Here is an 11660-nt window from a genome sequence, read left to right on the forward strand (position 1 = left end):
CCAAAAAGCCTTTGTCTAGTTACCTGTTAGTATTCAGTCTGAGTTGTGTGTATTCATGTTCCCCTAAAAATGGCATTGCTGCATTACCGGAGTTACTGTTAGCTTTTATATTTCTTGCAGCTTTCTTCCTCCTCTTTATTTTACTTTTCCTGAGTGAAAATGATTCCACAGTTGTGGAATCAAATCTTTACTACTGATAAATACAGGGGAGTATGAAGTTGGTAGTGTCTTGCTTCACTGTATTACCTGGCTAACATTTAGCCTTAAAAATCCCAAACCAAACACTTGGAGCATGCTTTCCTTCACTGTTTTCTTCTAGTTGGGTGATTGCCTTAGTAATTGCATTTATTATATGTGTATGTGTTTTTTGGGAAGCATTGGTATTTATCATGGATATAAGTGTTAGTGAATGTATCTCGAAGAAAAATGCCAGGGCTGGCTTCACCAATACTTTTTTTCTCCCTCACTCCTCTCTCCAGTCTTCTGGAGCTCTAGTTCATATCTTGGATATAATAGATAAACGCTGATATCTCAGCTAATGAAATCTTCACTGCCTCTCCTCAAAAACTCCTTGTCCTGGCTTTGAAAAATGAGAAACTTCTCTCAGTTCCTCCAATACTAATACTACTTAAAAAAATAAAGTGAAGCACAGGTTTAGAAGCTATGCAAGATGGATTCAGCCTGTGGAGAGCCTAATATCATAGATCAGTAATACAGTATTTAAATCAATATGCTTCCTGGCAGGATGTCAGTGCAAAGAGGAGCATTGGAGTAATGTGATCTCTTAACTCTGATGAAGTGAGCAGCTGCATTCAAACCTGCTTCAAATGAACTTGTCTGAAGTTGCTGAAAGAAGGAATGGTTCAATGGTTATAAACATGAATTTCTGGAGGCAGTAAAGGCAGGTAAGAAAGAGAACAAAATGTGAAGGAAAAACCCAACATTCAAGCGGGTCAGGTTTAGTGCCAAGGGTGAGTTTACCTTCAAGTTATCTTCATAATTGCTCCTGTCCTAAAAATAACATACCTGACACATTACACATTGCTGAATATGCAGGAGTAATTGGTTGATCCTTGATTCCTCTTATATTTTTGTGCACGACCAGGAATTCTAAACGCCCAGCCTCTTTAGGGAGAATTCAAGATAAAGCTCTTGGTTGTAGAAAATCTATAGTGAGAGCTGAAATTAGTATGAAGCAACATCCTCTCAGTTGCTTTCAACTTAGCTTTATCTTAGCATAGACTGTCCCCACCAGTGTCTTTGTTCTATGTACCTTGGTTTTGTCGATGATTCACTCTGTTTTCAATATTTTACATTCAGTGTCTTCAGGAACTGTCTTGACAAGGAGAGCTTTTAAGTTCTGGCATTATGGGGGAAATGCTGTCCTCTCCTGAGGAACACGGGCTGGCATCAGTGAAACCCAACCCCATCTTCCCTTTTCAAAACCAGAACAAGAGCCTGGACAGGACAGTATGGTTCCTGAGGCGGACAGCCTACAGGCAGACCTTTCCTGTTTCCTTCAAAGCTTCCTGGTGTTTCCCATGGGCTTGCTTGGTCCTCTCTGGGCGAGAGGTGTTGGTGCAAGAGAGAGAGATGTATGTACCTCCTTGGTGGGAGGGAAAGGGAAAGATGGAGAGGAGGAAGGATCGACATCCAAGCCAGCCAGCGAGGGTACAAGGCGTTTATTAAGTCTGAAAGAAATGTTTTTTCCCTCTACCACCTACTGCTAGGGCTGTGATGCAATGAAATAGCTTTCTCCCAGATCACTATAGAAGGTTCTTAGAGGGCAAGGATGGAAAAACTTCTGCTTGTAATGGCATTAATTATTGTTTTTTAAACAATTATTCTCTTTGGTGTTGCGTGCAGTGGTTTTAAAAAGTGATGCTTAGTATTCCTAGTACATGGTAACTCTTCTTTATTGCTAAAATGCAGAGATTTTTGTATCTGAGTGTCTGAATAACACATTCTAGCTGCAGAACTGGGTTTTCTGAGGTTTTTTTTAAAGTTTGTGTGTCGTCCCTTCCCGTCCCCCCCCCCCCCGACCCCGCCTCCTACATGTTTTGTTGTGGTGGCTGGCCTCAGTCTTGGCTATTTAATAATGAGAATCTATTAATGGTGGAATGATTTACTAAGAGGCCCATGGCTCTGTGAACAGAAGATACAGTACAATGTTCAGTTATTGCTGACGTTGAGACATGGGAGCAATAGTTTCCAAAGGATACTTAAAAGGGAGAAGTTAACACCAAATACCCCCCTTGCACAAAGATGCCTAATTTGTATAGTCTTTATGTGAACATTGTACCATTAGAATCTTGCCTAACCATTAATAAATTCAATAAATAGCATTTTTGGCTTTCTGGTAGAGAATATGATATTTCCTGGCTTCCCACATCTGTTGCTAAAGCCAAGTTTTAGTTCTTTGAAAAGTTATTGCCTGGCTTGTCTTCAAGGAACACTTTTTGTGTCCCATCTTAAACACTGAGAAATGACCATGTACACTGTGTTCTTACATTAATATACGTACGTCTCGTTTATACAGATTCTTTTTTTACTACGTCTAACACGAAAGTAAGAGGGAGTAGAAAATTTTTTGGTAACGGGGATTCCCACAGTCAGCTGAATAGCTGATCCCAAAGGAGAGCTCTCGTGTCTCTGAAGTTTGCAGGATGGAAACTGGAAAAGAGTGATGCAGGTGGTCAAATGTGACCGTGTACGTACCATACCACAGAACTCTACCTGATTTAATCTAGCTTATAATGCCTGCATTTTGTTGGTAGCTGAAGAGAAACTATTTTCCAAGGCAAACTCTTGAGCTGTTAATTAAATTCAAAATTTTCAAAAAGTAAAGTATCTCTGAATTTGTTTATCATCTTCCCAGTCATTGGCCCGTATGGTGCTTTTGATGGGTGTAGGATAGGGTTATAGTACAAAAATCTTCTTCCATGTGTATTTACAGGCTGAATTCATCCTGTGACTAAGCTAAACAGGCAGGCTCTCAAGTTCCATGGTAAAACAGGTTTTGCTGATATTTTTTTTTGAAACCATTGGCTGTGGCTTTTTTTATTAACCGCTCCCAGGAAGGCCTGGTGAAGAGGAGATGATTATGTGTCATACCTGTATCAGAGAGTTGGATGCTTCCAGGAACACTGATAATGCTGAGTGGTTTGTAGGTGTTGCATTCTAAACCAAACAAATGGGTCTCACACCTGCAGATTTCCTGAGCAGCTAACATAAAATATCACAGCGATCTTCCAGTTGCATCCCTCTCTCTTTCTGTCCACCTGCAACCCTGAAGTAGGCTGATGTATGAAACAGGAATTCCTAGTCAGAAACTGCATCCTGAGCTGAGAAACTGGTCACGCCTTTGAAAACCAGAGGAAAAGGTGGAGCAGTCACCCAGCACAGATGGGCACTGCCATTATCTCCTGCGCTCTCTTTCAGACCATGGAACACACTTCTGCATTGGGGAACTTCTCCAAAAATGATGCACTTCAATTCTGAGGGCAAATCCAGTACTCCAGTTCCCAGAGAAGTGCCCTAACCACAAAACTATAAGCTATTTTGGGGGTTCCACTACTGCCTGTCCGGCTCTGGAGCTGGATTGCTTTCAAGAATGCGTGAGTTATAGGGCCAGAAGGTCAGTATGCAAGAGGGAGCCTGCCTTGGTAGATATTTTATGTTGCACAGTAATTGGATACAAAGAAGAAATAAAGCTAAGGGCAGACACAGTGATCCTGGGTCTTCCCCTCCTAGCTGAGTGCCCTGACCTCTCCAGATTACAGAGCTGGATCTTGGCATTCTTGACTCCTTGACCAAGGATTTTTTACAGTCCTGGGCACCTGATAGCCCAGCTCCAGCATGACGGGTTTGATGAGTTTATGAACTCATACTTGATGCCGATTTCCTTATCTCAAAGAGATAAAATGTCAGCATGTGAAACGTAAATGCAACTAGGCCTTGTTTGGTGTCTAGTCTAAGGTTATTTTCTGCACCAGCTCACGCACAAAAGGGTGGGGAGGACTAGCAGCAGCTGGCAACGACGCTTGAAGAAGCTGAAAGCTGTCACATGGGGGCTTACACTGGCTGTGCCATGGGAAGCCCCCTGTGCAGCGGGAACGGTGGGCCCGGGCTGGCATCTGTGCAAGTTTTGGAGTCGTTTGTCTCTGGAGGCGGTTCTCGCTTGCCTGGTCTCAGCCACATGCTGTTCAATTCTGAGACATCTAAGTAGGACAGAACTGCTCTGTTCTTGCCAGAAGCCAGATTCTTCTCCAGTACATTTTGTGTTTCTTCTCATCCTGCCCTGTCTGCAGACAGGCAGCATTCACCACGTTGCTTTGCATTCAGGCTGAGTTTGCAAAAATGGTCTCTGAGAGTACTGAGGTTTCCCTTCTCTTCTCTTTGCATGTGAGTACTGAAAATGTACGTACTCCTTGGCGTGTTGCTGGCACCAGGTGACCTTGCTTGCACCGTTACTTGCTTGAATAGGGGGTTTGTGTGCCAGGGCTTAGAGAGGGGTGATTTGCAGGCTAGTAAGGGGCAACCCTGTGATTAGGAATTCCACGATCTGACAGGATGCACATTTGACCTGCTGGTGTAAAACAGATTATTATTCTATTATGTAAACATTTTGTGGTCCAGGTTTGATAAGGATCAATGACAGAAATAGGTGGTGCCTTCCTACCTGTCTGTAGAAATACTTGCTAACATGTACTGCAGTGTTTGGTTTATAACCTTACAATGGTGGCTTTGATTAATAATGCTTTATTAGTTATAAATGTAGACTTACTGAATAAATCCTACTTACTCTGTTGAATGGCTCTCCATGCCTACATAAAACTATTTCAGTAATTAGAATGCTACTATAATATTTCTCTATATTGTAGACTTTGAGTTGTTAGCTCTCTGTCAGCTTTCCTGAATTCCTACACAAGATTTCTACTTGACCCCATCCTTGACACGAAAGGTAAATGGTTTCAGCTTGCATTTTGTGATGAGAAAGGCCAGGTGTGGTAAAACAGGGTTTCCCAAAGAAAAGAAGAAGGGGTGGGGGAAAGAGCGTGTCTCTCCTTCTGTGTGCCTCTGGACCTGTACCATCCTCTTCCCTGCCAGTATCAGAGAAATGAGACTGGAGAGGTGATATCTCTGCTGAAAAGGACCAAACTCCCTTCCTGAAGGACAGTAATCATGATTGCTTCGTGGGCTTGCGTTTCAAGAGAAGAGTAGAAGAGTATGCCTGAGGAGTGTTGGCATAAGGCATCTTGTGGAGAGCTCACCTCTGTCTTTTTCTGAAAGATGTAGGCTTGTAACTCCTGGGGTTTTTCCTCCCCTTTCTATATAAAACACAAAGCAGTGAGGATCAGTTGTTTTATCTACTACTGAAGTGCAGCCATCAGTGCAGAATAACATGAGAACAGTTTGAAAGGAAGCGTGGAACACTATATTCAACTGAAACTAATTACCTGATTAGGTTTTGGCCTGGCTGTGTGGGTTGACATCCAATGGTCTTGGCGACAATACCATAGAGCAAAGCCAAGTCTAGTCCTGCTTCATTTAAAGACTCTGGACAAAACTTTTGGACTTGTGTGCTGAATGCAAAGCAGGGTGAAAATAGGCCGCTGATTTAAAGTACCCTTGGCTACAATGGGTGCCAGTGGTCAGCTGGCATGATTACAGATGAATGAGCTTTTTTGTGTTTTAGAAATACTGGTTTCCATTTAAAGGTGGTTCTGTTTCAAGCACACAATTTGGTGAAATTTAACTCTGCATCAGAACGTCCTCTGTTCACAGCTATAGGAGTAGCACTTTCCTTTCCTTCAGCGTGTCAAACTTCTCCCCTTAGAAATTTAGTCAAAAAGTCTGACACTGAGATCTCATAAACTAGAAAATCACCTAAAGGGGTGTTATCTCACCTAGTCTGCCGCAGCAGTTACTTCTCTTTATCTCCATAGGGGTTAAATACTTTAGGTCTGCTTTGTTAGGTGAGAAGTATTTGTTACGGCTGTTGTCTTTTCTTGCACCTTTGCCACAAAAGCTTTTTTATCTGTTGGTGTCTTTGTTTGGAAAATGGCATGTTTTCATGTTAGGAGCGCCTATGCACCATCTCAAGTGTCTACAGTGTTAGACATATCTATATTTGCTGGCATGATGGTATTTTTTTTGTCTTAGCATAACTCTAAAGGAAAAAAAAAAATCATTACTTGGAAGGATTTGAAGCTTTACTGGGAAGAGAGGGATGTCTTTCATCTATACACTATTATAAAAACACAGTCCATTAACAACAAAGGTGAGCAGAACACTTTTAGAAAGACTTGAAGTGTCCTTGCCTCAGAACGGGAAGCTTCTGGGCTGCACTCACTTCTGGCACCCTAGAGAGCGTCTGTTCTCCCTTCCCAGGGAGAATGATGTGAAATGAACTGTCAAATGAGTTGTGGCAGTTCACTGGTGAGCATTGACTTTATGAGTCTACTCTGATGTCCTGGAACCACATCGAGACACATTACTAAAATGAATTGGACAAGTGGTTGACGAAAATCCAAGAGCTGGTAAGAGATGCTCCACAGAACAAGAAAACCTAATAGACAACCATAGGAAAAAATATTTTTGCCAACTGGCTGACTATTTTAACTTAGCAACTGGCCTATGCTCTACCCTATTCCTTAACATCTAAAATAAATATTGAATTCTCTCCTGTTTACAAACCTTCTTAAACCATTTGCCTAAGAGGCGTTGCAGTAATGAAGTCCTTAAAGTTGTGTTTAAGCATTTCCTCTTACTGCAAGAATAAATTCATCAAGTTTTCGACCCCCCACAAAGACAACAAATGACAGTCTGTAAATGCCATAAAAGCCCCAAGAAACTTCAGAAGCAAATTAAAATAATAAAAATACACTTTTGGACACCTCTTGCTACTTCTGTGTAGAACGAGGCTGGGCAGGCACTCAAGGGCTGGAGAGGCAGATGGGAGCTCACCTTGTGTAACCTAGTATTCCCTTCCCCTCTCCTCTGCCGTCCCCAAATCAGCTGTCACAGTATTGGCAGGAGTCTCCTGAGCCTTTGCTAGCCAGGAGTTTGCCCAGCTGTTTGGCCCAGGATTGCACAGAGAAGGAGGAAACCTTTCTGGCTGAAGCTTCTGTAAAATCACTGCTTCAGCGATCGAAGCAGCAGTGTCCCTATGGAGGAAAAATCAAGTAGTCAGAGACCTTAGGGGGCAGGGAGGGTAGCGATGTGACTTTGCACAGGGCCTGGCCTCTTCGTGATAAATAATCACCCTAGAGTAGAGCTAATCTCCTAGGAAAAGTGGTGGGATTACAAAGGTGGTAAGATCTCCACTTCTTCTAAAAGCATGCATAAAGTTCAACTCCATTACAACTCTGTGATTTGAAAACGTGTCTCTTCTAACAGCCACTTGTGTTGCCATTGCAGGATGATTTGGAAATTTGCCTTGTCCGTCTTTCTGATGGCAGCGCTGGTTCGAGTAACAGACACCAGGAAAAACCGTCCTGCAGGCGCTATTCCCTCCCCGTACAAAGACAGCAGCAGCAACCACTCGGAGCGGAGGCAGCAGCTGAATAAGGAGGTGCTGGCCTCCAGCCAGGAGGCCCTCGTAGTCACCGAAAGGAAGTATCTCAAGAGCGACTGGTGCAAGACACAGCCCCTGCGGCAGACTGTCAGTGAGGAGGGCTGCATAAGCCGCACCATCATCAATCGCTTTTGCTATGGGCAGTGCAACTCCTTCTACATACCACGGCACGTGAAAAAGGAGGAGGAGTCCTTCCAGTCCTGTGCTTTCTGCAAGCCACACAAGGTCACATCGTCGACTGTGCAGCTGGAGTGCCCTGAGCTGGACCCACCTTTCCGACTCAAGAAAATTCAGAAGGTCAAGCAGTGCCGGTGCATGTCTGTGAACCTTAACAACTCAGGCAAACTGTGAGATCAGGCGTGTAGCTACTGCTTGGTGTTGCCCCCATCAGATTTACTGCTGCCTCTCCCTCTGAGCAGACTATTTTGTTGGTTTGTTTCTTCTTTTTTTTTTTTTTTTTTTTTTTGTGTGTGTGTGTTTTGTTGTCTTTCAGGAGGCATCTCTACAGCAAGGGAAGGCGGAAGGCTCCTTGTCGCTTGCCTACCGGAATAAAGCTTTTTAATGGGCTTGTTAGGCACTTAACCATAAAATTTCCAATATCATCTGTCAGTTGAATCTTCTGGAGTGGAGCAGGCTCCCAGAAGTAGGGATTGATCATCTAGTGACCAGTTGGCTGAATCCAGCATTAAATGTTTCCACTGTGTGGAGTAAAGCCCTCTGCCCTACACTCCAGTCCCCTCCACAAGACGGGAACACCTTCCCTGTGCTTTGGTCCGGAGCTTGCCACTCCCACTTGGAAGTGCTGGGGCACTGCCCAGGACTGGGAGACACAAATGAGGGAGACCAACAAGGAGTAACATGCGAAAAGCAAGCGAGTCTCTCTGATGAGGCTCGTCTCCTTAAGACAATTTTAATTGTGCAATGACAGACAGTTCTGGGCTCGTTGTCTGAACGGCAGATAAGAAGCGAGGGGAAGAGGGCGAGGCGCTGGGTCAGCCACCGTGACCACAGAGCAGACTGAGGGTGGGTTCTGATGCTGTTGTGGTTAGAATGTATCGAACACTTGGTCTCTGCAGCAGTGTTTATTTTGTAACCTAGCTATAGTAAACAGCTGTTTAAAGTATTATAGACCTAGCCATGTATATTTTTCTTGTGGAAGAATATGCCAGAGATTAAAATGTGTTGAGTAAGAGACTCAGTTGCTAGGTCAGCTGCCTGGCTTAAAATGGACATGGTTTAACTAGGCTTTCGGTGGGTTTTTGTGTGTTAGATATGTGTGTCTTTCTTACTCCAAAAAGGACAACATCCATTTATGACCTTATATTTATGCCTGCTCAGACTGGGGAAGGTGGGAGGGTAATGGGAGAAGAGCTGAGAACACTTAAGGGAACGATATTTCGCTGAAGGTATAAAAGCACTGTTGCACAAAGGACAAAATTTGGTCATTGCTGGACTGAATACAAAAGCTGCATCAGTGTCGTCAGGTTTTGGGAGTGGTGTCTCTCCTATGATTGAAAACCATGTTAATGTGTTAGTGTTAAAGGACAAACCCATCAGTCAGTGCTGCTGGAATAGGTCACAGCTGTAGGAGCAGGGAGTGAGTAAGTTGTAATTGCTATAATACTGGTGGTCCGCTCAGTTTTTGAGTCCTATGTAATCAGTGTTGGTGGAACACTTGCAGTTCATTTTAAATCATACTATGTTGTTAGTCAGTTGATGGAGTTTAGCATGTCCTGTATGTCCCGTTTGTTCCAGTTCTGATCTGTATTAGTCCCAGCTGCATTAAAATCCTATGTCTCAAAACAAACCAGTCCCTTCCCCCAAACCAAAGCCCGTGCGTGCTCAATTGTCTGAAGCTTACAAATTAAAAATGACGTGCCGACTCCCTGATGCATGTCTCACAGCTCCGCATCTGCATCTAGTGAAACCAGCTTGCTGTGGGAGCCCTTTCCTGCAAGCCTCTTCACATGCATCCACTTCAAGGGGTTAATGCCTTTAGTGCTCTTGCCAGCCAGGGGTTCAGTGCCACAGGTCTCTATTATGTGAGACAGGCTGCTCTAAGAGGCTTTCAGGACTGAGCTCCACGAGCGCTCACCAAGCGGTTTACGGGGATTGGCACGGGCAGGATGAGGTTGGTCAGCCCTGTTACGTGAACAGCCATGGCTTTTCTGCTGTGATCTTTCAGTGTGTCAGAAGTGCACAGGGAGGCTCCTTGCGCAGGGATTGCTTTAGAGGTGGTCACTGCTGCGCTGCCAGGATCGTGCCAGCCACTGAATGGGCACCGTTCGGTGTAGGCTTGAGAGTGCTCGTGTGGGTGGGGTGGGGGACGAAAGTGGCAATAGCTATAGTCTACTAAGACTCCAGGGATCTCAGTCTCCACTTGAAAGAAATGACTGGAAGTCAGGCATTTTGGACTAGAGAGAGAAAAGCACCCTAGTAACTTCAGTTAGGAAAAATGTGCAAGAATCTTTATCTTTAAGCTATGCCCTGCCTGGGTTTTTCACCAGTTTGCAATATGAATATGCTGCAGCTTAAAGCTCCTTCTAGGAGCTGTGGTTATGTAAAAACTGAGTTGAGCTTGTAAAGGTTAAAACTGTATTTAATTGTTGTTTTATAAATGAAAACAAAAATGAAGAAATGCTTTAAGTATAATGTAATTATTTTATAGGTCTACTATTAAATTATAGATTAAATAATAAAGCTACTCTAGGGTTATATGGCATCCAGGTGTACGGCTTTGCTTCAACACCTTGTGTCCAACTGCTTTCTAATCAGTATATTCTCCAGCTTCCATTTGACCGTACCAGATGCAGGTAAATGATGGCTCACCCTGACAGCTGGGGAAAGCCTAGCTGCTTCTTCCCTTGTCTCCTACCCCCTCAAAAGTACCTGAAAGGCAAGCAGGAAAAATAAATTGCGCTAATCCTAGATTCTGGAGTCAATTCTGCATGCACAAATTCTGTTTTTTTGGTTAACTGACAAGAAGACAACCAAACCTCCACCACTGGCTGAACTGCTGGCATCATTTGCAGTAAGAGAAGTAACTATTACCCTGACCTAAGTGGTTTTGCTTAAAATAGAGCTAGATCCTTATGTAACAAGCACCAAACTACTCGTAGGGGGAAAAAGAGTGTATTTTAAGATACAGGTGAGCTCTAACGGTTGCTCTCAGCTCTCAAATGAGTACACTGTGTGTCTCTCCAAAGGTAGGGTAGTGTTTTGGGTTTTTTTCTTTTCTTTTTTTCCAACCCAGAGAAAAGACAGTTGCAGAATAATCTTGAAGGAAAACTTTAGTGGGGAAAGGAAGTTCTCATGCTGAGGAATGAGCTTCCATGTGACCAGAAGAGATGCGTGTTGTGGGTCTTGAACGAAGCAGGAGCACCTAGACCACAAGTAAAAAGTGAGGGCTATGTCCTTAGTGGCACTATAACTGACACCTGCAGGAGCCCTCTGCTGTCTTCCCTTCCCCATCTTTTGCTAAAATCCTCTCGGAGTTTAGCAATTTAATGGGTTTGAGAGCTTTTTTTTTTTTTTATTAGCTGTTGGTTTTGAGAATTACTGTTTTGCTGTGCTTTAGTTACCTAAGCCTGGTCATGGCCGTCCTCTCAGAACTCAAAAGCGCCTCTGTCAGTCGTCTCAGAAGGAGCTCAGGCAGCCATCTCTTCCAATGCCCCTCTCTCATTTCCACTGTCTCTTAGCCACAGTCCTGCTTTGCAGGTAGCTTCATTGCCCAGCATCCACCTGAACCTCTACTGTTTGTGGTGCAGCCTAGACTCCAGCTCCAGCTATCCTGGCCTCTTGCTGCCAGACTGCTGAACCACCATACCAGAGGCATACGCTGTAATCCAAAAATCTCCCCCTTGTGGAAGCAATCCAAGAGCAAGGCAGGTCTCCCACAGTAGACGAAAAAAGCTTTAGGTCAGGTAGATCCAGTATTTATTAAAGTAGAGTGGTGGTGTGGGACAGGGGAAGGAGGGGGACAGGAAATGTTAAGCTCTACCACCATGGAAATGCTGAGTTGGCAGGGCCCAAATTTGGGGTGAGTGACAAATGAAGACTCCCAGTTTCTAAGAGATTACAT

At 43.9% G+C, this 11660-nt stretch overlaps 1 protein-coding gene across 1 annotated transcript in view; it reads left to right on the plus strand.

The window, feature by feature from the left end:
* GREM2 (gremlin 2, DAN family BMP antagonist) overlaps nt 1-10367 on the plus strand; it is a 39695-nt gene extending 29328 nt beyond the window's left edge. Inside the window, exon 2 of the mRNA XM_068405565.1 lies at nt 7423-10367. Within this exon, the coding sequence (XP_068261666.1) occupies nt 7424-7930 (507 nt within the window). The 5' untranslated portion in view covers nt 7423 and the 3' untranslated portion in view covers nt 7931-10367. The remainder of the gene's footprint in view (nt 1-7422) is intronic.
* The last annotated feature ends 1293 nt before the right edge of the window (nt 10368-11660 follow it).

The sequence above is a fragment of the Nyctibius grandis genome, chromosome 1 (genome assembly GCF_013368605.1).
Source record: "Nyctibius grandis isolate bNycGra1 chromosome 1, bNycGra1.pri, whole genome shotgun sequence".
NCBI lineage: Eukaryota > Metazoa > Chordata > Aves > Nyctibiiformes > Nyctibiidae > Nyctibius > Nyctibius grandis.